This window comes from the organism of the source record quoted next, unplaced genomic scaffold, assembly GCF_019419815.1.
Source record: "Pyrus x bretschneideri cultivar Hongxiangsu unplaced genomic scaffold, Pyrus_bretschneideri_v1 Contig1, whole genome shotgun sequence".
Taxonomy (NCBI): Eukaryota; Viridiplantae; Streptophyta; class Magnoliopsida; order Rosales; family Rosaceae; genus Pyrus; species Pyrus x bretschneideri.
Window position 1 is genome coordinate 6,130,357 of NW_025999390.1, and position 25,802 is coordinate 6,156,158.

At 37.0% G+C, this 25,802-nt stretch overlaps 4 protein-coding genes across 4 annotated transcripts; 2 read left to right on the top strand and 2 right to left on the bottom strand.

Moving 5' to 3' along the window:
- Window positions 1–803: 803 nt before the first annotated feature.
- On the top strand, window positions 804–21,758 carry LOC125468277 (disease resistance protein RUN1-like). The gene is made up of 5 exons (XM_048582032.1): window positions 804–1,471; window positions 2,283–3,375; window positions 3,566–3,841; window positions 20,413–20,976; window positions 21,069–21,758. Exons 1-5 carry the CDS (start codon window positions 954–956, stop codon window positions 21,489–21,491), a joined length of 2,874 nt encoding a protein of 957 aa, XP_048437989.1. The 5' UTR covers window positions 804–953; the 3' UTR covers window positions 21,492–21,758.
- LOC125476204 (probable protein phosphatase 2C 22) lies at window positions 4,030–7,428 on the bottom strand. The gene is made up of 4 exons (XM_048582040.1): window positions 7,064–7,428; window positions 5,837–6,381; window positions 5,383–5,594; window positions 4,030–4,874 (listed from the first exon to the last, which is right to left on the bottom strand). Exons 2-4 carry the CDS (start codon window positions 6,041–6,043, stop codon window positions 4,232–4,234), a joined length of 1,062 nt encoding a protein of 353 aa, XP_048437997.1. The 5' UTR covers window positions 6,044–6,381; window positions 7,064–7,428; the 3' UTR covers window positions 4,030–4,231.
- Window positions 17,316–19,981, top strand: LOC125476202 (disease resistance protein RUN1-like). Its single transcript, XM_048582037.1, has 2 exons — window positions 17,316–17,963; window positions 18,739–19,981. Exons 1-2 carry the CDS (start codon window positions 17,446–17,448, stop codon window positions 19,856–19,858), a joined length of 1,638 nt encoding a protein of 545 aa, XP_048437994.1. The 5' UTR covers window positions 17,316–17,445; the 3' UTR covers window positions 19,859–19,981.
- Window positions 21,759–22,908: 1,150 nt separating the features above from the next.
- On the bottom strand, window positions 22,909–25,521 carry LOC103957519 (gamma-glutamylcyclotransferase 2-1). The gene is made up of 9 exons (XM_009369697.3): window positions 25,267–25,521; window positions 24,640–24,763; window positions 24,481–24,557; window positions 24,307–24,363; window positions 24,039–24,095; window positions 23,871–23,917; window positions 23,679–23,750; window positions 23,480–23,559; window positions 22,909–23,343 (listed from the first exon to the last, which is right to left on the bottom strand). The coding sequence occupies exons 2-9, from the start codon at window positions 24,746–24,748 to the stop codon at window positions 23,165–23,167; spliced, it is 678 nt and encodes a 225-aa protein (XP_009367972.2). The 5' UTR covers window positions 24,749–24,763; window positions 25,267–25,521; the 3' UTR covers window positions 22,909–23,164.
- Window positions 25,522–25,802: the final 281 nt, after the last annotated feature.

Below are 25,802 nucleotides of genomic sequence, written 5' to 3' on the forward strand. Positions count from 1 at the left end.
CATTCCCCAATTTGCAGGATGAAAGATGAACAATATTTGACGGCTGAAAATTTAGTAGTTATTCTAGTGTTTATTCAATTAAATTTGAACATGGATTCAAATAATTGAAATTGTAAACACAAATTAGATATATATATATATATATAATTTTTTTTTTTAATTCTTAAAAATTCTATTTTTTTCCTTATAAATACCTAAACCATTCATTCACCATTTCTTTAAATTTAATTTATAGTTTTTAAATTTAATTCGTCGTTTTTAAATATAAGTTGTAGTTTTTAAATTTAAGTTGTTGTTGGATTTGAATTTAAGTTGTTATAGTTTTTAAATTTAAATAATAAATTATGTTTGGTCATTTGGCCCTCGGTTGGAGACGAAGGCAAATATGATCTTGTACTATTCATTAAAATATTTAATATCTTAGAGGGTCAGAGGGCTAAAACGATCCTCTGGTCAGCCCTCGGTTGGAGATGGCCTAAGTACCCTTTGGGTATGACAAAAGGCTTAAATCATTTGTTTTATGTTGAATAATTTTTTGATATATGATCTTTAGAATGATGATAAAGAAAATGAATGATTCTGATTATAATGTTTATACGGTGAAGATACATTAACAATAAGTGAAGGGATAAGTAGATACCCTAATGGAGGAAACACAAACATAGTTCCTTAAATTTTAGTGTTGGAGAACAATATTGCAAAGTTGCAAATGTTACCCACTTCAAATTACCCCATAAATTAACAAACTTGTACGTGAAGAGTTAGTTACATTTGTAGTGACAGTTGGAGATGCTGTAATTTAATTTGATGATGAGGGTAAAATAGGATTTAAAGCTTCGGATGGAAAAGCACTTTCCCTTCTTGATTTAGGTGGACTGAAGCGAGTGGTTGACTTGCTATTTGCAATTGTGCAGATCATCTGGGAAAACAACAAGCTCCGCCAACAACAATCAATGGATACTACCATCACAACCGTCGATCCATCCCCCGCATCTTCACCCTTCTCCTCGAAACAATGGAAGCACGACGTGTTCTTGAGCTTTAGAGGCGAAGACACGCGCCGGACCTTCACCGACAACCTCTACTGCACATTAAAAGACAAGAAAGTCAACGTCTTCATTGACGAGAATGAACTTCCAAGAGGAGAAAACATAACAGATGAACTGGTGGAAGCGATCAGACTGTCAAGGATGTCCGTCGTCATCTTCTCGAAACGGTACGCGGAATCCCGATGGTGCCTTGAGGAGCTGGAGAAGATCATGGAGTGCAGAAGAACACTTGGGCAAATTGTTCTGCCAATATTCTACAACGTCGATCCGACGGATGTTAGGAACCAGACTGGTACTATTGCAGAAGCATTTCAGAAGCATGCAGAGCGCTTCCATGGAGATACAGATAAAGTCCAGAGGTGGAGATCTGCTTTTACTGAAGCTGCAAATTTGTGTGGTGGGAACCTTAAAAACACTGATGGGTAATTTCTCTGTTACTTTTTAACTTACTGTTTTTACATACATAGCATGTATTTTACAGGATGATGTATTACAAGTGTGGAACCAGAAATTTTTACCAGGGTGGGCTAGCAAATTGTTATAGGGTGACTTGTTGGTTGCTAAAAAGAATTTTCGACGGAAATTCAAGAGATAATATGGAGAATCAATAAGCCATAGAGACTTAAGATTAAAAACTAGAGTCATGAAGGGATTGTTTTAATAAATTGAGTAAACATACAAATTAACATGAGTTAGGCTTAATTTGGGTGAATTACACTTTAAGATATATATTGATATGCGGATTATATTCAAACTTTTCACGAAAAAAGTACCTGGATTATAGCCCGTGTTCGCCATCATGCTAGTTACGATGTTGATGTATTAGTTTTGGTTTAGCAACCTTTAATTGCCAACTTCAAGTGTTGGCTTTTCTTAAGCCTCTACTACAAAATGTCAATAAACTATAAAATGATAGGGCTTAGAACCTTGATCAGTTTACACATTGTAATGCTGCTAATGCGAACCTTGATCAGTTTACACATTGTAATGCTGCTAATGCAAAGATTAGAAACCTGATGTGCGTGCGTGTGTGTGTGTGTGTGTGTGAGAGAGAGAGAGAGAGAGAGAGTATTTCTAAACGCTTGATCTATCAGTTTGGTCGAATTGAGCTAATCACATGGATCAATATAATGTGCCATTGTTTTGTTGTTATCATGACAAAGTTATTAGTTGAGTTTAATCCTGCAGTTCATGATTCTTACTTCTTTTTACTTTGGAAATTTTTGTTAACAGGTACGAAGGTAAGTTTATAAGGAAAATTGTCAACGACATCACTAGAAAACTGAACAACACAAACTTAAACGTGGCTGCCAAAGAAATTGGAATAGATTATAGAGTGCAAGAAATCATCAATGATTTAGATGTTGGAGGATCAGATGATGTCCGCATTGTTGGAATTTTGGGCATGGTTGGAACGGGGAAGACAACGGTTGCAAAAGCCATGTTCAACAGAGTTCATCAAAGCTTTGAAGGTAAAAGTTTCCTTTCAAAAGTGAGGGAAGAGAGTGTGGTTAAACTGCAAAACCAACTTCTTTGTGATATCTTGAAACCGGCCAACATAGAGGTAAGTAGTGTGGATCAAGGAACCAAGGAGATACAAAAAAGACTTGGCGGCATAAAGGTACTTGTCATAATTGATGACATAGAATCTGTGGATCAACTAGAAGAGTTAGCTATAAAACACGAGTCGTTTGGTCGAGGGAGTAGAATTATTGTAACAACAAGAGATGAACAATTGCTAAAGTTCATTAGAGTCGATAAAACGTGTTTGGCACAAACAATGAATAATGAAGAAGCTCTTCAGCTTCTTAGTTGGCGTGCCTTCAGGAAGAGTCATCCTAACGATGATGAATATCTCGAACTCGCAAATAAGGTTGTTGATTACTGTGGAGGGTTGCCACTAGCGCTTGAAGTTTTAGGTTCTTATCTAAGTTCAAAAACCAAAAGAGAATGGAGAAGTGCACTGCGCAAATTGAAAAGAAAGCCTCACGGGAAGATTTATGAAAAGCTTAAAATGAGCTACGATGGGCTAATTGACGATGACGTGAAGGCTATATTCCTTGACATATCTTGTTTCTTTATTGGAATGAACAAGGACTATGTCATGACAATATTAGATGGCTGTGACTTCGACCCAGATATAGGAATTGGAGAACTCCATGATCGGTGCCTTGTAACTGTTGATGAAGGAAACAACCTTATAATGCATGATATGCTTCGAGATATGGGCAGAGAAATTGTACGTGCAAAATCTCCTACCATCACTGGAAAACGTTGTAGATTGTGGGACCAGGACGATGTAAAAGACGTATTGAGTAACATATCTGTAAGTACATTTGCAATCAAATTGTAGTATAAGAATGTATGCAATGAAAGATAAGTGTATGCATATCCCACATACAAATAACCCTTTTCATATTTACTTCTTACTTGATGGATCCAATTCATGGCTTTGCTTCGTGTATAAATCGTCTTTTCGCTGTCCCTTTCTTACCTTTTTTTTTCTTTTCTAACAGGGAACGGAGGACGTTGAAGGACTCACTTTAGATTTGCATGAATCTGACAAGCCTAGCTTCAGTACAGAAGCACTTAGAGAGATGCGGAGACTGAGGTTGCTCATGCTGAAAGGTGTGAAGTTCACGGGAAACTGCACGTATCTTTCCAAAAAGCTAACATGGCTGTGTTGGCCTGAGTTTCCTCTAGAGGTCATGCCAGAAAATTTTAATCTACCAAACCTAGTTGATGTCGACCTGAGTCATAGCCAAATGCAAGTTTGGACGGACTCCGACGTGGTACTGCATAATTTTAACCAAGCTTTGATTCTTTCTTCCAGGTTTTGTAAGTACTGACATCATGCTTTCTCTCTTCTGTTTGGATTTTAATTTTGTTTTCGTTTTTGTGTCACAGCGGCTTGAGAAATTGAAGTTTCTTAATCTAGGTTATTGCTGTCGCCTAAAAAGATCACCAGACTTTTCAAAACTCCCCAATCTCGAGAGATTGATACTCAGAGACTGCAAGAGTTTGTCCGAGGTTCACCCTTCCATAGTACAACTGAAGTGCCTTAAATATCTCTCTTGCGAACTCCAATTTAACAAATGATGCAATTCCTGAGGATCTCGGGTCTATATCTTCTTTAGAAGTTTTAGATCTAAGAGGCAATGATTTTACTGCACTACCTATCGTCACTGGCCTTTCCAAGCTTCAAACTTTACAGTTGGGTAATTGCACAATGCTTCAGGCAATTCCGAATTTACCGACGAGGTTGGAAATCCTGGAAGCGAATCAGGGCGCTGCATTGGAAAGAATGCCAGATTTTTCGGAGATGTTGAGATTGAGAGAGGGGCAATCAAATTAGGCGGAGGCTGTGGTTGGAAACAGACGACGACAGCAGCTAAGTTGTCCGCGCTGTTCCTCTTCAAAGCCTCATTAACCAAATCCTTGCTACACGCGGCTGGGTCATTGTGCTCCTGAAGCCTCCGACGAGCAAAATCCACAGCATTTTGACTCCTGAACACATCCCAGATCCCATCACAACCAATGATAAGGAATTCGTCCTCCTTTGTCAACTTTGCGGTCATAAGTTCCGGCTCTGCACTGAGTGGCCCACCCTCCCTGGCCTTCATCCCTTCCATATGCCAGTCTCCCAAGGCACGAGCAACACTAAGTTGCCCATTAAGGTAACCATCATCCACATGTCCTCCAGATGCCTCGATCCGTTGCTTCTCTTTGCTGCAAATTGGTTTGTGATCTCTTGACATTTCAATTGCTTTTCCACGGCGGCACAGCACTGCTCGACAATCTCCAGCATTTGCAACCACCAACAACCTAGCAATAGAAACTAAGATCAACATATGACTAATCAATGACACACATCTCATGGTACATCTGTAATATTTCAGGACGTACATAAACGGGTTAACCAGAGAAGACACAGATCGAACCACAATAAATCAACTAAACACGTATGCTTGACCTTAGGTAAACACTAAACAGGTCAACTGGATCATAGTTACCCGCACCCATAAGAAGAAACTAATCTCAACAGAATATTACTAGGCAGCCTAAACTTTCCAAGTACTCTAATTAAGTCCGAGCTTGCTTCAGAAGGCAGTAGACCAACAATTACAATTTAGGGTAACAACCCAATTATGCTTTTAGTGTCATTGATCTACATTGAAACAAGACAACAATTCATTCAAGGAAAAAAAAAGGGAAACAAACAACAAACAACCACCACCAAGCCTTATCCCACTAAGCGGGGTCGGCTGTCTGAACAGTCATGATACATGCATCAATAGTTCCAAGGTAGAGAAAACGAAAAAAAAAATCCAACCTTCCAATGACAAGAGCTATCAATGCAGTGGTACCAGAAGCAAGTTTGGCATCCAAGGTGCAAGCTTCCTCAAAGGCAGTGTCAGTATGCAGAAATGCTGAAGTGACAACCCGTTCAATATCTGTAGGGAAGTCTTCATTCTCCAAAATGAACTTCGGCAGATGAGATGAAGCAAAATCAGCCGCATGCTTTCCTCCATGTCCATCAAACACCTGAGCAACCAATACGGTAGGAATGTTCAATTAGGAAATTCTAAGGATATATTAGCTAGCAAGTGCAACACATATAGTTATTGTTCCAAACATATGTTTTAATATCAACAACCACCACAAAAATCTACCTCTAAAGAACTGAGGCATATAGTCAACAAATGAAAACTAAACAATTCAGAGTAGAATGTTATTGCACAATGTGTTAGGAAACTCGTAAGAACATGTGGAAAGACGATAAATACCCCATAGAAGGCGCTTGGGCCATCGGTATGATCCTTGAGCCCATAATCGTCAATAAAATTGTCCACGCAGACATACACATCTTCCATGTATGAACGACACCCAATGTCAGCCCATGCTCCGGAGCGGACAATTGGAATGAAATCAGGTTCAAAGTCCTCTGCTTGAACTCCCGGCTCAACTTTCATCTCTTTTGTTTTCGTCTTCATCTGCAAAATCCCATTCACACATTCAACAATTGCACCAAGACCAGAGAATTTATAATCGACAATTTAATCGCTACGAAAACAGATCTTCAATACTCCGAAAAACAGAACTACTCATAGCAAGTAAGCTTAATTAATCAAAATTCTAGAACCCATTTCTACATAATTAACAGCTTAAACATACAATTAATCACTAATCATCTAAGAAACCCAAATGGAAAAATGCAGAAGCAGAGGAATGAATGAAACATACAAGAGACGGGTGTCGAACGAGTGATTTCTTGCACGGCACTGGAACGCCATCGGCGGCAACTGACTCGGGATACTGACCGGGTCCATTCCTGTTACGATTGACGGTATTACATGACAAGGAAAAATAAAAAGTAAAGCGAAAAGATAGACACTAAGAATTTAGGTGGTTCAACAATTTTTGCTTACGTCTACAAGATAGCAATCAATCTTCCACCATATTAAAATAATGGATACGGCAAGAACAATCTTACCAAGCCAAAGACAAGGCTTGATGAATAAAAGAAAATATAACTCTCTCACTGTTAATCTAACTCATAATTTATGGTGGAACACTATCACTCTCAACCTTGGAGTGGAACAACTCTTAGAACTCTCACTCATAGTCTTTTGGATGATCTACAATGGTGAAATGCCACCGCTATTCATATGCATGGATGGAAAATCCCAGTGAGTCCAAGAATTAACTATTCCACTATCAATGGAAGTCGAACCACTAATGCACCATCCAATGCATTACCCTTGGAACTCCATATGTTCATGCACCACATAGAGTTCCCATGTTTGATTAAATGAACCAACCATTAAATTCCTTTGAATATGGTATTCTCCAATGTATCATTTGTTCTCAAAAGACTTCCAACATTTTTATGGTTCGTTGATACTATGGAAAAACCAACCAACTCTTATGGTCTCAGTAACCGTGCTAGAGGCGTATTTTAGCTGGGGAGAGGAAATGTAAGCTAAAATGCGCGGGTAATGAATGACGCTTACCTCCTCTTGGAGTTGGAGCAATGGTACTCGCTGGAGCCGGAAGTAGATCCAGTGCCAGGTAACTTCCCCGGAAGCGTAGAAATGGGAGACTTAGCGCTGTCAGTAAATGCTATTTCAATTGGAGTCGGGCTTTGGAGTAGTTTAGTGATCTTGTCAATAATTTCCCTGATAAACTTTCCTTCATACCTGGTTGTTATATTTAAAAAGGAAGCAAAAGTACACAAATATTTATTAGCAACTGCAAAGATTAAATAAATTTTAAAAAATATTTTAAAGTTTTTTGAAATGACATATAAGATCATCTCCAAAAAGGAATGTCAAATTTTGAACATGAAATTTAAATTGACAGTTATATGACACTTGGACATTACTCCATTTGATATGTCAAATTTTAAATATAAAATAAAAATTCATATTTATTTTCTTTGCATTGATAATGAAAGAAAATGAACTCAAAGGTATAAAAATATTTAAACATTATATTGGTAATGAACGAAAATGAAAAATTGTGTTTCGAGTTATTTAAGCCATTATAACTTTTTAACAAGTTTTTATTTATTTATTTTATATACACACACACACCACAAAGACGTGGGGAATAAATTAGTTTTTGACTTTTAAGTTTTAACCTCCTTTTCACAAATTCTCTACTTTCTTTGGCTTGAACACAAGACTTTTGGTTGGTAAAAAGAACATGCGGAGTTCATCTCAAACATTTACTGTCAACTACTTAAAAAACCATTAGCCTCATGAGATTACCCACTAGGAAGATGGAGAATTTTTGGCTTTTATGTGTGAGAAGCAAGGATCTGGGGAAATCTGGAAGTATCATGACAAAGTTTTTGTTTTAAGTGAAATTAATCAAAGTTGAGGCACCCAAGTTTTTATCTAAAATTAGATTTATAATTTATCTTCTCAACAATTATCTTTTTAAAATTAATTTTGTATAAAAAATAATTACAGTTTGATGATCGGCACAATATCAAACATTGTATTAAATAGTTAACATTTTAATCTGATAGAGTATCAAATGCCCTATTAATTTAGTCGATGGCTAATTATCCTAGTCGATTGAAATAGTCAATACAGTCCAAACTGTTAAACGAGGCCTAAATCATGAGCACCACCGCTCCCATTTAAATGAGCGCGGCTATAAGGCCACACACATCTAGAATAAATTGGAGAACAAGCTCATATATCTTTAGAAGGCTTGAACTCTAGCAATTCAATTTTGACATTAAATTTAGAGAAATGGATGAAATTTAGAAGGAGAATTTCGGGAGAAGAATTGGATTGAAAAAAAATAAAAAGAAATGATAGAAAACTAAAATCTAAGCATAACTGTTAATGACGATTTAAAGAAATAATGAACAAACAAACAGAGAAAAGTACGTACTTACCCATTAGTAGTTCTGAAAACCCGGACTGTCAAACCTGCAGCTGCAGTAAGAGCACCTGTCCACCGCCGTAGCTTTTCTTGTATATCTGTATCTTCATGGAAGCGCTCTCTATGCTTCTGAAATGCTAGTTCAAAAGTACCTATAACATCTGACGGACTAAGATCGTAGAATATTGGCAGAACCATTTGCTTCAGTGTTCTTCTGCACTCCATGATCTGCACCAGCTCCTCAAGACACCAGATGGAATCCGCATACCTACTTGAGAAGACGATGACCGAAACCTTAGACCCTTCGATTATTTGCTTCACCTTGTCTGATATATTTTCCCCTCTTCTTGTTGATTCGTTCTCCTCCATAAAGAAGTCAATTCCGGCGTCTTTCATTGTCCAGTAGAGGTGGTCCGTGAAGGTTTTGCGCGTGTCTTCGCTAAAGCTCATGAATACATCGTAGGGCGAGGAGGACGAGGTGGTGGAGGAGGAGGAGGAGGAAGAGGACGGTGAAGACGAAGGTGAGGCTTCAAGGGCTGTACTTGTATCCATAACTGCTTACAGCAAAATTTATGATTAATTCAAGTCAAAGTGCACAGATCAGTCCACAAGAAAAGAAGTGCTTTTCTATCTACATAATTGGATCGAAGTGCGCAGATTTGCTCGCCCAAGGGGAATTGAAATACGATGGCTTTTCATAAAAGCAAATAAATCTGGATAAGCAATACAATAGAATACAATACCCAACTAATATCTAATTGAGAAAATAAAGACTATTAATCGAAAACAGAGGAAAAAACCTGCACGATCCTTCAGCCACACCCAATTCCCCTCCTCTGTCATTTTATTTTTTATCTTATTATTTTTATAAAAAAAAATCAATATAAGATGTTGACGTATTTTTATTATTTTATTTTTGTCTTATTTTTTGGATTATAGCCCGTGTTCGCCATCACGCTAGTTACGACGTTGATGTATTAGTTTCGGTTTGGCAACCTTTAATTGCCAACTTCATGTGTTGGCTTTTCTTAAGCCTCTATTACAAAATGTTAATAAACTATAAAATGATCACTACAAGAATTCTAGCTACAGGACACTATTTTTTACACACTAAAGAAAGTCAGTGGCTTTCTAACTTTATATCACCAAAATATATTATCCGTGGCTATTGAAACTCAGACACCAAAAAACAGTGTGGTTAACCAAATTATGAATTTCAACTGAATTTTTTTTTTTTTTACCTCTCTTTTCGGTGGCAACTTGCAATTTTCAGTGTTGAAGTTTGTGCATTGGTGCTAATTTTTCCCTTGGTCATGTGTGTTGCAGGTGCGTGGCCATCGGGTTTTGTGGAGAAGATGCTGGAAGCTTCTTTCATTTAGCTCTCTCCTCTTCTTTCATTCAACTTGAACATAGTCATTTCATCGCAACAGTTTGGGTGGTTTGGTTGGTGTGAGACGTTATTTTGTGTTTGGTTGGTGATAAATTTTTTTAATTGATTGCTGTAAAATTCGATTCTTGCTAATTGCTTTCTTTATTTTTTGCTGATTTGCGTGTGGATCTTTTGTTTGATTTCATTTTTGTTTGCAGGAAACGTTTATCTTCCAATTTTAGGATTTTGTTGTGGGAGTTTGCAAACGCTTTCTGGGTCAGGTGTGTAATTTATCATTAACTTTTTTCTTTTTTTTTGTTTTGTTTTGTTTTTTCGTTTTTGTGTTATAATTAAAATTGAAAGATTGATAAGGAATGGATATGGCGACGACTTAGTTGTGAATTAATGGTGCAGCGGCAACTCCTAGGTTGCTATTTAGGTAAAATCTCAGAGCTCCCCTAATTTGAATTTTCAATTCGGAATTTCAGTGTCTAGGGTTCATTTCGATTTGGGTTTGTTTTGGAATCTGCACTTTATTTGGTATTTTTGGTTATTCCTTCGTCGTTCATGGCCTCCTGAGATGAAAGGGCCATGGGCGTGCATGGATGCTGCCGTGCTTGCTTAGTGTGAGAGGCTGATTTGCTTTTGGGTTTGTGTTTCTCTTGCTAATTTTGGATATGTTTGGATTTTGTTTTGCTGATTTGCTTTTGGGTTTGTGTTGTTGTAGCTTAAGAAGAAATTGAAAAGGGTTGGTTATTTGGTTCTGGGCTTATTAATTGGTTGGTGATCTGGTTCTGGACATTTTAATTTCAGTTTTGGTTTTGTTTTTTCAGTTTTTATTGCATGTTGTTTTGAGTCATGTTATTGCAGCTTTGAAAAGACAAATTAGGGGTTTTTATTTAGTGAAGCGGAGGAGTGAAATTCACTTGATGGACAAATTAGGGGTTTTTATTCAATCAACTCTGCATGTCTCTGTTTGCAGGGGAACCTCGATCGACAGCCGTGGTAACAAGGGAGACAACCCGAGATGGCGGTTGAGATTTTAAACAGCCAGCCACGGATCAAGGCTAAGAAGGTATAAAATTGCTTCCCTCTGTCAATTGTGAAATGGGATCTGTAAATATTGTCAAAATTTGTGAGTAACAAACACAGGTGTTGAAATACTGTTTGTATTTTCTATTTTTGGTTGAATTATAAATTTTCCAGTTCTTATTTCTTATTTTCTGATTTTGTAAACTTAAGGTTAACTCTCGTGGTGTTATCGTTATGCAGGTGAATCTGGAAAAATCTGTTGATTATGTAATTGAAATGACTATGTTCAAGTTGTTAAATGGATGCAAAGATTGTGGAACTTCCTGGGATTGTAAAATGTGTGGTATTAATAATGGGATTGGTAAATGGGTCCTCAACGTTCCTATTTTTTTTTAAGGAGAACTAATGAAAAAGATTTGAGAATTTTGAGTTTTAACGATAAAGATAAAATAAAGAGTAAAGTGAATGATAGTATGATTGATTTTTTAATGTGAAAATATAATTTTTCGTTAAAATGAATAACACCGTGTATTTTTTTGTTGAAACTTTTTTTTTAAAACATAAATTGCAATTTGACCACCGATGCTAATTCAGTCGCTTCTCAGACAAAATATTTAATATTTTTAATAAACAAATAAGCAAAGAGATGAAAATATCATCTCTACCGTTCCTTTGCACACCGTTGTATAGATGGTGGTGTTTGTTACAGTAGAGGACACGGACCCTAAATCAGTCGCTGCATGGTGGCAATTGATGCTTGCCACCGATTTCAGTGTCCACTGTTTCCAATAGGCACCAATAAGATTGCTCTATGGTTATTTTTCTAGTACTGGATAGGGCTTAGAACCTTGATCAGTTTACACATTGTAATGCTGCTAATGCAAAGATTAGAAACTTGATGTGTGTGTCTAAGTATTTCTAAACGCTTGATCTATCAGTTTGGTCGAATTGAGCTAATCACTTGGATCAATATAATGCGCCATCAGTTTGATCGAATTGAGCTAATCGCTTGGATCAATATAATGCGCCATTGTTTGTTCGAAGGATTGTTCTCATAAGCTAAACCATATATTCAAATTTTATTCGCTTCCAAAAGTTGTTATCATGTACGAGGGTCATTTTAAAACCTCACTTCGCATCTATTAAGTTGCATTTGACAAAAACAATAAACTCTAGGGTTTCTGAAAACACAAAAGGAATTGATATGCGAGTTTTTGTTAGAAATGGGAAACGATGACCCTCGTTATCTGTGTTTTGAATTGAAAATGGCTCAGGAATACATATCACTAGGGACGCTCCAATCTATGGTAAAATTGAAAAAAGATTCTTCACATGGCCTTGCCTATGACAATGAGAGATTTTGATTCTATTTGCGATGATTCTCTTTTCTTAGTGTTTTGAATTGAATATGACTTAAGTATATAGATTAATGGGGATGCTCCAATCTATAATAAAATTGAAAAAGATTCTTCACATGGCTTTGTCTGTGACAATGAGAGATTTTGATTATATTTACTATGACCCTCGTTTCTGTGCATTTTGAATTGAAGATGGCTCAAACATATAGATTAATGGGGACACTCCAACGTATGGTAAAATTAAAAAAGATTCTTTACACGACTTTATTTGTGATAATGAGAGATTTTGCTTTTATTTGCAACAACCATCGTTATGTGTGTTTTGAATTGAATATGACTTAAGTATATAGATTAATGGGGATGCTCCAATCTATAATAAAATTGAAAAAGATTCTTCACATGGCTTTGTATGTGACAATGAGAGATTTTGATTATATTTACGATGACCCTCGTTTCTGTGCATTTTGAATTGAAGATGGCTCAAACATATAGATTAATGGGGACACTCCAATGTATGGTAAAATTGAAAAAGATTCTTTACACGGCTTTATTTGTGATAATGAGAGATTTTGCTTTTATTTGCAACAACCATCGTTATGTGTATTTTGAATTGAATATGACTTAAGTATATAGATTAATGGGGATGCTCCAATCTATAATAAAATTGAAAAAGATTTTTCACATGGCTTTGTCTGTGATAATGAGAGATTTTGATTATATTTATGATGACCCTCGTTTCTGTGCATTTTGAATTGAAGATGGCTCAAACATATAGATTAATGGGGACACTCCAATGTATGGTAAAATTGAAAAAGATTCTTTACATGGCTTTATTTGTGATAATGAGATATTTTGCTTTTATTTGCAACAACCATCGTTATGTGTGTTTTGAATTGAATATGACTTAAGTATATAGATTAATGGGGATGCTCCAATCTATAATAAAATTGAAAAAGATTCTTCACATGGCTTTGTCTGTGACAATGAGAGATTTTGATTATATTTACGATGACCCTCGTTTCTGTGCATTTTGAATTGAAGATGGCTCAAACATATAGATTAATGGGGACACTCTAATGTATGATAAAATTGAAAAAGATTCTTTACACGGCTTTATTTGTGATAATGAGAGATTTTGCTTTTATTTGCAACAACCATCGTTATGTGTGTTTTGAATTGAAGATAGCTTAAAAAAAATAAATTATTAGGACGGTCCAACGCATGATTAAATTAAAATAGATTTTTTACATGGCTTTGTCAGTTACGATGTCATATTTTTGCTTTCTTATTTGATGGAATGACTTTATTTGGTTCTTTGTATCTTTTTAATTTTTTGGTCAAGGTTCTTTGTTTTTTCTTCTTTTTTTGGAAACTGGTTCTTTGTTTCATTTGATACAAAAGTTGCCAGCTGTGCTTTGTTTAATGATTTTATGTGTTGAATGTCGCCAACTTGGGAGCTTTTATCTTTTTTATTTGGACTGACAGAAACGGTGGCTACTGAGTACTGAATCACTTAAACCTAGGTTCATGTCCATGCACTTTTCTATCTACATAATTGGATCCATCTGCTTGCTTTGGATAGAAAGGAAGGAAAATTAATAAAAATGATTTGAAAATTTTAAGTTTTAATGATAAGAACAAAATAAAAGATAAAATGAATAATATCAGAATTAATTTTTTAATATAAAAATATGATTTTTCATTAAAATAAATTTTTCAATAAAATTCTTTAAAATGAAATAGGATGGCTTTTCATAAAAGCAAATCCAATATAATATCCACGTAAAATCTAATTGAGAAACTAAAGACTATTAATCGAAAACAGGGGAAAAACCTGCATGATCCTTCGGTCCACACCTCATTCCCCAATTTACACGATGAAAGATGAACAAAAAATTCAACAGTCATTCAGGTGTTTATCCAATTAAATTTGAACATGGGTTCAAATAATTGAAATTGTAAACGCAAATTAGATATATGTTCAAATTTGATTGGATGAAAGCAAAAGTGGTTGCTAAAAATTTAGCGGCCAAGTATTGTTCATGAAACATCTAATTGTAAAGAAGAAAGTGAATGAATATTCTTTTTCAATGAAACACTAATATAACTACAATTTAATTTAACGGTCAAATAGTTTCAGATTTTAGTGATTTTTTATAGGGTTAATCTCAGTTTATTATCATGAAGTTTATTAGTTTTCAACATTTAATACATGAAGTTTTTTTCATCCTAGAGTGGTACATAAAGTCATAATTTTGGGATACTTTCATACATCTGTTAAGTTTGATGTTAAATCAATTGTTAACTAGTGACATGACACTCATGTGGAAAATGACTAGGCACTACGTGTCATAAGGGCCCACATAAATATTAAAAAATTAAAAAATTAAAAATTAAAAAAAAAAGTTTCTGGGTTGTCCCCTACCTCAACCCTCAACCTCCGCCCCCCTCTTTCCCTTATCTCCTCTACAAACCCTGTCCTTGCCCGCCCTTTCTTTCTCCGGCTAATCAATTCCTTCTTGTCCATCACCTTCGCCGCAAATACACACCCCTACGCCCCACCGGGGGACTTAAACTCGACCAAGTAGACAGAGCCGATGTCGCCAGAGCCTAGGTGCTCTGCGAATTTGAGGTCACAGAGGGAGAGTTGATGGGTCATGGATTCGGATCGGATCTTGTAGATTGCAAACCAGAGAGGGTCAGAGGAAGATGACTGAGGTCAGGACTTGAAGACTACAGAGGCGAAGAGGCGAGCGGAGGAGGAGGCGAAGGGTAGAAGCGTGGATTTAGAGTAGGAGCTGGTGTTGCGCTTGGTGGTGATGGTGTTGGCGGTTGTGGTGGAGGTGAAGCTTCAGAGCCGAAGCGCTCTGAGAATTTGAGGTCAAAGAGGGAGAGTTGCCAGGTCGGGGATTCAGATCGAATCTTGTAGATTGTGGACCAGAGAGGATCGGAGGAAGATGATTGAGGTCGGGACTTGGGGACTTCGGAGGCCTGCATGTGAGCGGAGGAAATGACAGATGGCGGGAGCGTGGATTTGGAGTAGGAGTTGGTGCTCCACTTGGTGGCGGTGGCGGTGGTGTTGGAGGTTGTGGTGGAGGTGAAGCTCAGGTTTTGGAGAGAAATGAGAAAGGGGGTCGGGGTTGAGGTATGGAACAGCCCAGAAACTTTTTTTTTATTTTTTATAATATTTATGTGGGCCCCTATGACATGTGGCACCTAGTCACTGTCCACGTGAGTGCCACGTCACCATTTAACCGCTAATTTAACAACAAACTTAACGGATGTATGAAAGTATCCTTAAATTATGACCTTTTGTACTACTATGAGATGAAAAAAAATTTATGTATTAAACGTTGAAAACCAAAATATTTCAGGATGGTAAACTAAGATTAACCTTTTTTTATATATAGATAACCTTTGAACGAAGACCTAAAAGATAAACGGTTAGATCATTAAAATATGGTGTAGAGTGTGTCATATAAGGAATCTCTCAAATAAGCCTTAACAGAAGGGAAGTCAATAGAATGGGGAAAGAGCAAAGAAGTATATCGTCTTTCTAATTAGAATTCTAAAAATATAATCGTGCACGAGATAGTGAAAAACAATTTGCTTTTTTTTTTTTTAATCTCTCTGCATAGATCCAAATGTGAGGTGGGTGTGGACTTGACATATGGTTTGTTAATGTTAACTATCAGAGTCGGCTCTGAAGGTGTGAAAAAGGTGCTATCGCATAGGATTCCTAAATTTTCTTTACATGTAAAGAATACATATTATATACTTATTGTGCAAAATAGTAATGATTATCGTACCATCGCTAGTGGTGTAGTCCTTCAATCTTCTTGTACATGGCTTGAGTTCAAGTCCTTGTAGAGCAATTTTGCTATTTTTAAGTTTTGCAAATTTATTAACTTAAAAAGTTGATAAGTTTTACACAAAAACCATGCAACATATTTCAAACTGAAGACCTTTCAAGACATGAAACACTCTTGTCCGCTCAAATAATACTTACAATTTGGTGCTCTAATTTGTAGTATTCAAATTTTATAGATACAAATTGAAAAAAAAAAAATACAGTATTAAACAAGATGAAGGGTCTCCAACTAAATCTTTAATAGGGCTCCTAAATTCTCAGGACTGGCCCTGTTAACTACAGAGACCACTTTTGTCTAAAGGTTTGTTCACAGTTTCCAATCAACCCAACGAAAGCCTTCCAATCCTCCAGCTTTAGACCAAAAAAAGAAAATGTCTCTATTCTAGCAAAAAAAAAGTCTTTATATATAGTTATATATAGTCTAAAAATTGAATTATGCACAAAGAAGTGAATAATTAGATTTTTTTTTTTTAAATACATCGATATTTTTATACTAAGAGGAGGGGGAGTTCGGTTAAGCCACATAATGGACAACTTAATTTGGTATCGAATTTACCTCCCCTCCTCTCACATTTTTTTTTTGTCTTATTATTTTTATATAAAAAAAATCAATATAAGATGTTGACGTGACTTAATCGTAACCGTTCAAATAGAAAGAGAGTATAAAGAGATTAAGAGGAAACAGAATCCTATTAGGTTGTGGACTTGACTGATGGTTTGTTGACTTTTAGGTGGATAAATTTTTTGTTATGACGGGAACACGGATGGTACACCAAGTGTTTTTATGTAAGTGGTGGAAAATTTTAATTTTTAAGTTATTAATCTTTTAACGCACATATCCCACAATTTATATAAGAACACGTAATGTACAATCTCGTATGACGGTCACACTGAAAAATCTCTCTTTTAGGTGGTTTGTTGACTTTAATTAAAGAGTAATGTTATTCATACCATGTTTTTATACCACTTTATATAGCATTTGATGTGGACAACCACATCATTTGAATTAATCAGATTTTTTAATTTAGTTCCTTATTTAGTAAATTAATAATTAAGAAAAACTAGTTAATTAAATGATAATTGTGATATACGAGGAGTATTTCTTATTCGTTTCTTGGTTTTACAAATTTTCAAAATAATGTGACTATCCACATCAGATGTCATCTAAAATATAAAAATATAGTATAAAAATATGATATATAACATTACTTTAATTGTGAGGGGGTAAAGTTGGATTTAAAGCTGTGGATGGAAAAAACACTTACCCTTCGTGATTTAGGGAGACTGAAGGGTCACTGATGCGAGTAGTTGACATGGTATTTGCTGATCATCTGGGAAAACCACAAGCTCTGTCGACAACAATCAATGGACACTACCATCACAGCCGTTGATCCCTCCTCTGTATCTTCACCCTCTTCCTCGAAACAATGGAAGTACGACGTGTTCTTGAGCTTTAGAGGCGAAGACACGCGCCGGACCTTCACCGACAACCTTTACTGGACATTAAAAGACAACATAGTCAACGTCTTCATTGACGAGAACGAACTTCCAAGAGGAGAAAACATAACAGATGAACTGGTGGAAGCGATCAGACTGTCAAGGATGTCCGTCGTCATCTTCTCGAAACGGTACGCGGAATCCCGATGGTGCCTTGAGGAGCTGGAGAAGATCATGGAGTGCAGAAGAACGCTTGGGCAAATTGTTCTGCCAATATTCTACAACGTCGATCCGACGGATGTTAGGAACCAGACTGGTACTGTTGCAGAAGCATTTCAGAAGCATGCAGAGCGCTTCCATGGAGATACAGATAAAGTCCAGAGGTGGAGATCTGCTTTTACTGAAGCTGCAAATTTGTGTGGTGGGAACCTTAGAAACACTGATGGGTAATTTCTCTGTTACTTTTTAACCTTTTGTTTTTACATACATAGCATGTATTTTACAGGATGATGTATTACAAGTGTGGAACCAGAAATTTTTACCAGGGTGGGCTAGCAAATTGTTATAGGGTGACTTGTTGGTTGCTAAAAAGAATTTTCGACGGAAATTCAAGGGATAATATGGAGAATCAATAAGCCATAGAGACTTAAGATTAAAAACTAGAGTCATGAAGGGATTGTTTTAATAAATTGAGTAAACATACAAATTAACATGAGTTAGGCTTAATTTGGGTGAATTACACTTTAAGATATATATTGATATGCGGATTATATTCAAACTTTTCAGGAAAAATGTACCTGGATTATAGCCCGTGTTCGCCATCATGCTAGTTACGATGTTGATGTATTAGTTTTGGTTTAGCAACCTTTAATTGCCAACTTGAAGTGTACTTGAAGTGTTGGCTTTTCTTAAGCCTCTACTACAAAATGTCAATAAACTATAAAATGATAGGGCTTAGAACCTTGATCAGTTTACACATTGTAATGCTGCTAATGCAAAGATTAGAAACCTGATGTGTGTGTGTGTGTGTGTGTGAGAGAGAGAGAGAGAGAGAGAGTATTTCTAAACGCTTGATCTGTCAGTTTGGTCGAATTGAGCTAATCACATGGATCAATATAATGTGCCATTGTTTTGTTGTTGTCATGACAAAGTTATTAGTTGAGTTTAATCCTGCAGTTTATGATTCTTACTTCTTCTTACTTTGGAAATTTTTGTTAACAGGTACGAAGGTAAGTTTATAAGGAAAATTGTCAACGACATCACCAGAAAACTGAAAAACACATACTTAAACGTGGCTGCCAAAGAAATTGGAATAGATTCTAGAGTGCAAGAAATCATCAATGATTTAGATGTTGGAGGATCAGATGATGTCCGCATTGTTGGAATTTTGGGCATGGTTGGAACGGGGAAGACAACGGTTGCAAAATCCATTTTCAACAGAGTTCATCAAAGCTTTGAAGGTAAAAGTTTCCTTTCAAAAGTGAGGGAAGAGAGTGTGGTTAAACTGCAAAACCAACTTCTTTGTGATATCTTGAAACCGGCCAACATAGAGGTAAGTAGTGTGGATCAAGGAACCAAGGAGATACAAAAAAGACTTGGCGGCATAAAGGTACTTGTCATAATTGATGACATAGACTCTGTTGATCAACTAGAAGAGTTAGCTATTAAACACGAGTCGTTTGGTCGAGGGAGTAGAATTATTGTAACAACAAGAGATGAACAACTGCTAAAGTTCATTAGAGTCGATAAGACGTGTTTGGCACAAACAATGAATAATGAAGAAGCTCTTCAGCTTCTTAGTTGGCGTGCCTTCAGGAAGAGTCATCCTAACGATGATGAATATCTCGAACTCGCAAATAAGGTTGTTGATTACTGTGGAGGGTTGCCACTAGCGCTTGAAGTTTTAGGTTCTTATCTAAGTTCAAAAACCAAAAGAGAATGGAGAAGTGCACTGCGCAAATTGAAAAGAAAGCCTCACGGGAAGATTTATGAAAAGCTTAAAATGAGCTACGATGGGCTAATTGACGATGACGTGAAGGCTATATTCCTTGACATATCTTGTTTCTTTATTGGAATGAACAAGGACTATGTCATGACAATATTAGATGGCTGTGACTTTGACCCAGATATAGGAATTGGAGAACTCCATGATCGGTGCCTTGTAACTGTTGATGAAGGAAACAACCTTATAATGCATGATTTGCTTCGAGATATGGGTAGAGAAATTGTACGTGCAAAATCTCCTACCATCACTGGAAAACGTTGTAGATTGTGGGACCAGGACGATGTAAAAGACGTATTGAGTAACATATCTGTAAGTACATTTGCAATCAAATTGTAGTATAAGAATGTATGCAATGAAAGATAAGTGTATGCATATCCCACATACAAATAACCCTTTTCATATTTACTTCTTACTTGATGGATCCAATTCATGGCTTTGCTTCATGTGTATAAATCGTCTTTTCGCAGTCCCTTTCTTACCTATTTTCGTTTCTAACAGGGAACGGAGGACGTTGAAGGACTCACTTTAGATTTGCATGAATCTGACAAGCCTAGCTTCAGTACAGAAGCACTTAGAGAGATGCGGAGGCTGAGGTTGCTCATGCTGAAAGGTGTGAAGTTCACGGGAAACTGCACGTATCTTTCCAAAAAGCTAACATGGCTGTGTTGGCCTGAGTTTCCTCTAGAGGTCATGCCAGAAGATTTTAATCTACCAAACCTAGTTGATGTCGATCTGAGTCATAGCCAAATGCTGGTTTGGACGGACTCTGACGTGGTACCGCATAATTTTAACCAACCTATTGATTCTTTCTTCCAGGTTTTGTAAGTACTGACATCATGCTTTCTCTCTTCTGTTTGGATTTTAATTTTGTTTTCGTTTTTGTCTCACAGCGGCTTGAGAAATTGAAGTTTCTTAATCTGGGTCATTGCTGTCGCCTAAGAAGATCACCAGACTTTTCAAAACTCCCCAATGTCGAGAGATTGATACTCAGAGACTGCAAGAGTTTGGCCGAGGTTCACCCTTCCATAGTACAACTGAAGTGCCTTAAATATCTCTGTCTTGCAAACTCCAATTTAACAAATGATGCAATTCCTGAGGATCTCGGGTCTATATCTTCTTTAGAAGTTTTAGATCTAAGAGGCAATGATTTTACTGCACTACCTATCGTCACTGGCCTTTCCAAGCTTCAAACTTTACAGTTGGATAATTGCACAAAGCTTCAGGCAATTCCGAATTTACCGACAAGGTTGGAAATCCTGGAAGCGAATCAGTGCGTTGCATTGGAAAGAATGCCAGATTTTTCGGAGATGTCGAGATTGAGAGAATTGCATCTGAATTACTCCCCCAAAGTCACTGAAATTCCAGGCCTGGATAAGTCGTTAACCTCCATGACAAGGATTCATATGGAAGGGTGCACCAATCTCAATGATGCTTTTCTGGAAGCAATCCAACGGGTTCTCTCTCTCTCTCTCTCTCTCTCTCTCTCTTATGTATGCATACATGCATGTATTAATTGCTCATACAAATCTTGCTGCGCATGGTATAGGGATGGAGTGCGAGTGGAAATGGTGGCCTTTTTCTTCCTGGACCTTCATGGTTAAGGGGTGTCCAGCCTAAGGAGGAAATCAATGAATATACGCTTGACTGTGAGTCCAGGTCATATTCAAGTGAATACAAGGAAGGCAGAAATCATGAGGCAGCAAGACCTGGTGATGACTCATACGATGAGAATCGATCTCACAAAAGAATAAGGTTTGATCTCAGTATAGAAAGCAATGCAGAAGGAACTGTTGCCGGGGAATATAATTGCATTGTAGTTCAAAACCACAAAAGCTGCATGGAATCTGATGCGACCTTTGAGGAGGGGGGAGATGGTGAGGATGAAGAGAAGGCTCCAAGTGCTGTGCTGGTATCCGTTAATTGTTCTTCAAGCGGAACTGATCAGAAGTACAAATTCGGAATCAGTTGATCTTCTGACTTGAATGTTGTGTTGTGAGCTTTACTTTGCTTGGCGGAGGTTTGGTGTTGCACTTGCATATGAAGATTGAACTAGCAAAGTAAGGTCCAACTCCACATTGTTTCGAATCACAAAACAAAGTGCAAGTACGTCCTCCTGTCGGTGAGAGTGCTGAGACGCAGAGACTGTATTCTGAAACACGAACAATTTGTTTGTTCATAAATTATTAGATTGAAAAGATTGACCTTTGCATCTACTGAGGTTCAGAGCCCTTATGTTAATGAATTGCTCTTTCCGAATGAGTTCATATATCACGATTAACGAACCCTTGTTAATAAAATGGACACTGAGAGCACTATAATCCTACAATTACATGCAGTTGAAGGAAGAATAATTAGATTATAATCTATGAGACTTGACTCATCTGCCTTCTGTTGATCATCTTTCTCAACAAGTATAGAGTTGATATGTCGCTCCTAAGCATTCTCGGATTTCCCACAGTTTAGTTCTTCTGTCACCGTGATGGAAGTTTTGTTCGACATGTAACTTGATAGGAAAATAGTAAGAAAGCTTCGCTTGTTGCAGAGCCTCCACCGACCTTGAGATTGTCTCCTCAAGGCCGCACACCCCGAATAGGCGGCGGCTTCAGTTGTCGACGAAGGCAGTGTAAGATGACACTTAAGTTGTCAAAGTTTTGTAATGGTATTTTATATGAAACATGAAAGACATTAATGTAGAGGACATTATTGCAATTATTGATGAGTTATTTAGAGTTCTATTGTACTTAGGTGGTACCGTGGGATATAATGATAAAGCATATGAAACGTATGTTAAAGACATTAAGGTAGAGGTTACGAGACCATTAAGGTTGGTCCATGCACTCTTAGAAGACACGGTTAACTTTCGACAAGTTGAAAGCATAAGCATTTTAGCGGGTTGTTCGTGTAGAAGACAGTCTTCTTGTACCGGAAAATCATGTCTTCACTTCCACAGACAATATTGAACTACCAACTTAACTTCTTTCACTGTTTACTGAGGGACGAAATGACCTTCTACCCTCAACAGTTCTAACCCGATAGCATGAGACAAAGTTGGACATACAAAACGTTGGATAAATATTCAAAAATCTAACGACAAAGAGGAATTTGCCTAATTATAAACGTTCAAGGGTAACTTGACACTCTAGTGGATAGGTATGTTTTATAATTGAGTAATGCTAGGAGACTTGTTTTGCAGATAAATTTTTATAAACTAAATAACATAAAAGTTTAACACTCAAAAATTGAAGTGTTATTTCGAGCTTAGAGATAAATGCTCTTACCGCAATATATCAAAAAAAAAAAAAAACTTTTCTTGCAAGAATAAACAACATTGTAAAATAAAGGAAAATGCATATTTAAGCTGGGAACTGGAAATAAAAACATCAACATCAACGTAAAATTCCTTAAATTAAAATAACTATAACTGTTGCATCCCACATTGTATCAAAATGTTAAAAGTAAAAGAGGAAAAACAGCAGTTAGTTTTTCCTCACACCTAATCTCTTCTACGGCATCATCAAATGCCTCTGAAAAATAAGCTTGACCAAAACAAGGGGACTGAAAAAAGCCGAAGGGATCTTAATCTGAAACTAGGGAGATGGATATATGGGGTTAGCAATCTGCAGCTTCATCTGTGTTCAAATGTTACGAGTCCATGGCGATGGCTTCCGGCAGCGGATGCAGTTGGAGGGCCGGGATGTTGGACTTGAGCGGGAGGTGGGTTGGCCCGGCCAACTTCTTCTCCTTTGGATATCCTTTTCCGCCTATTCCAAGAACCTTCCTCACCGCATTTGCTAGCTCTATCACATAGTCCTCTTCATGGCCTGCTTATGTCAGAAATTCTCTACTCAGTATTAACATCTACGTGAATTTAATAAAGAACTAAGAAACATCCGGTCATGGACCTTGCACAGATAACTTTGATTCGTAAACAGGAATGTGGGTGACGAGTTTGCTCACCTATATCGAACATAGCCTTCTCCAACAGAAAGAGATAGTCTCTATTGTTTCCGCAGGGCCCAGATGCTGTTGCAATTTGCCTGAAAGAGAAATACTTAATGATCAGTGGAAGCTGTTGAGAGATAAAACTTTATTGCAAAAATAATGACAACCATCATCAACACCGCTAAAACCAGAAACAAATTGCAATCTGCATTACCTTGCCATGTCCTCCAATGGAGCAGGACCGAGGTAATACTTGTTCGATTCTTTGTCTGGAGTGGATGTGAAACTGCAATATCATGAACAAGTTAGGTGAGGGATGCTTGGCACAACACAGCATTTCTAAATTTTACTTAGGATAAATTTAATGAGGCGCAGGAAATGAGGGATCTACAACAAAAAGACATACACAATAACTCCTGTCAAGGAAGGCTCGGTCTCAGAGAACTCCCCTTCCTATACACAAAGAACATAGATATTATGGCAAGCAGAACAAAACAATATCAAAAAATCCCAAATGTAAAGAAAACTGGCTAGTCCAGGCGTGAAGGTAGACTAATATTCAAACTACTCTTACCTTGTAAAAGTCGACGAGGGTCGTCAAATCATATTCACATTCTCTCCTTTTCAAGTACTGCAAAGAAAAGAAATGAATTAAGCATGACTATTAGATGCATATGGTAAGACAGCGACCGCTGGTTTCTAGTTTCACAAACCAAAATGCCGAATAAAAATGTCAATTTTATCTCAAGCCATATTTTTTCCTACTCAATGCAAGTATGTCCAACACTCTCAGCTGACGATCTATCACCACAAGGATAAATGTTACAGTTGAATAAGGATACCTCCATTGCCAATTTCTCCCTTTCTGGCCCTCCACGAACACAATAAGCAGCACCCCACTGTTAGAAACACTTTGAATGTCAGAACGAAACACTAATCGCATGAACCATACAACAAAAGCTAAAAAATAATCAAACGTTTAACGGGTATCTGTAGTACTCTAGAATGTTACTTACGCAGATAGCTCCTTCTTGGTACTCCAAAGTGCAAGTCCGAGCAGGGTGCTCAGGTGTACCTCTGTGATCAATGCACGCTTCACAATTCAAAAACATTATGACCACAATCAGTGACAATACATAACAATATCTTCCAGTCCAGAGACTAATGACACATACCAAGATCAAACACACGCCTGTAGTCCTTGATGTAACCTATCACTTTCTCGTCGTACTCGAATCCTGGGTTCCACACAAGTGAACCATATCCAAAGACCCAGAATACCATGGTTGCGTTTGACTACTGCAAAGGGTACATTGGTGTAAAAATCCCAAGCTCTCATAAACCAGTCCAAAACAATAAAGTTTCAAAATATAAAACGGACTTTCAATTGGAAAGCTCAATGATGCCTTACTTTATAAAAATTAAAAAGCTTCTAACTTTATTTCCTTTTCAGGAAAGGAGTTAATTAATTTCATAAATCACCCAAAAATTAGAGATTTGATAATTGTAGAAATCGTTGCAAATGCGGGAAGTTTTGAGCTTTTTTTTTTTAAATAAAATCTCACAAAACCCAAATCATTATTAATGCACTCCACAATTTAGGAGCTAAAGGAACTGATTTTTCCATATATGGGAATTTTCCAAATAGAGAAACATAAAGTTCGAACTTTTCCAATTTTCTCCCTTTCGTATTTTCCGAGCATCCAAACAGAAATTGCAATTCATGGCGCCAAAGAACAATTAAAACAAATGAGAAAAATCAGCGGCATTGTCATCCAAGCAACAAAATATTCAACACTTACAGAGGAATCGGGAGCTTTCAACGAAGAATGCAGAAATTTTCCCGAGAAAATAAAGCGAGATGAAGCGTTTGGCGAAACCCCTGGGGCGATCTGATTCGATAGATCGAGAAAGCGAAAAGATATCGACGGTGGTCGTCAGTGGCAAGGAAAAAGAGAAACGAAAAGAGAATGAAGCTAAACGCCGCGTTTCTCTCTTCTGGTTCGTTTGTCTCTCTCTTTCTCTCCCTTCGCCTTCTCTTTCTCTCTCTTCTGGGTTTCGCTGGGCGAGGATGGAGGGAGGCGACAGCCCTCCGTATCTATATATCGAGGGGAAGCGAAAACCCGCGTGAGTGTGCAGTGCGTGATTTGCCACGTGCGCTAGAGTTGTCATTGATGTATGTGGTATGGATTTTTGTATCATGTGCATCCATCACATCCTTCATAATATCTCATACACTTTTCTCTGTTTCTGACTATTAAATTAAATAAATTAAATAAAAAGAATTGTTAATATTCTAAAAATTTTATTTTACATTCATAATTTTTTATAATTAGAA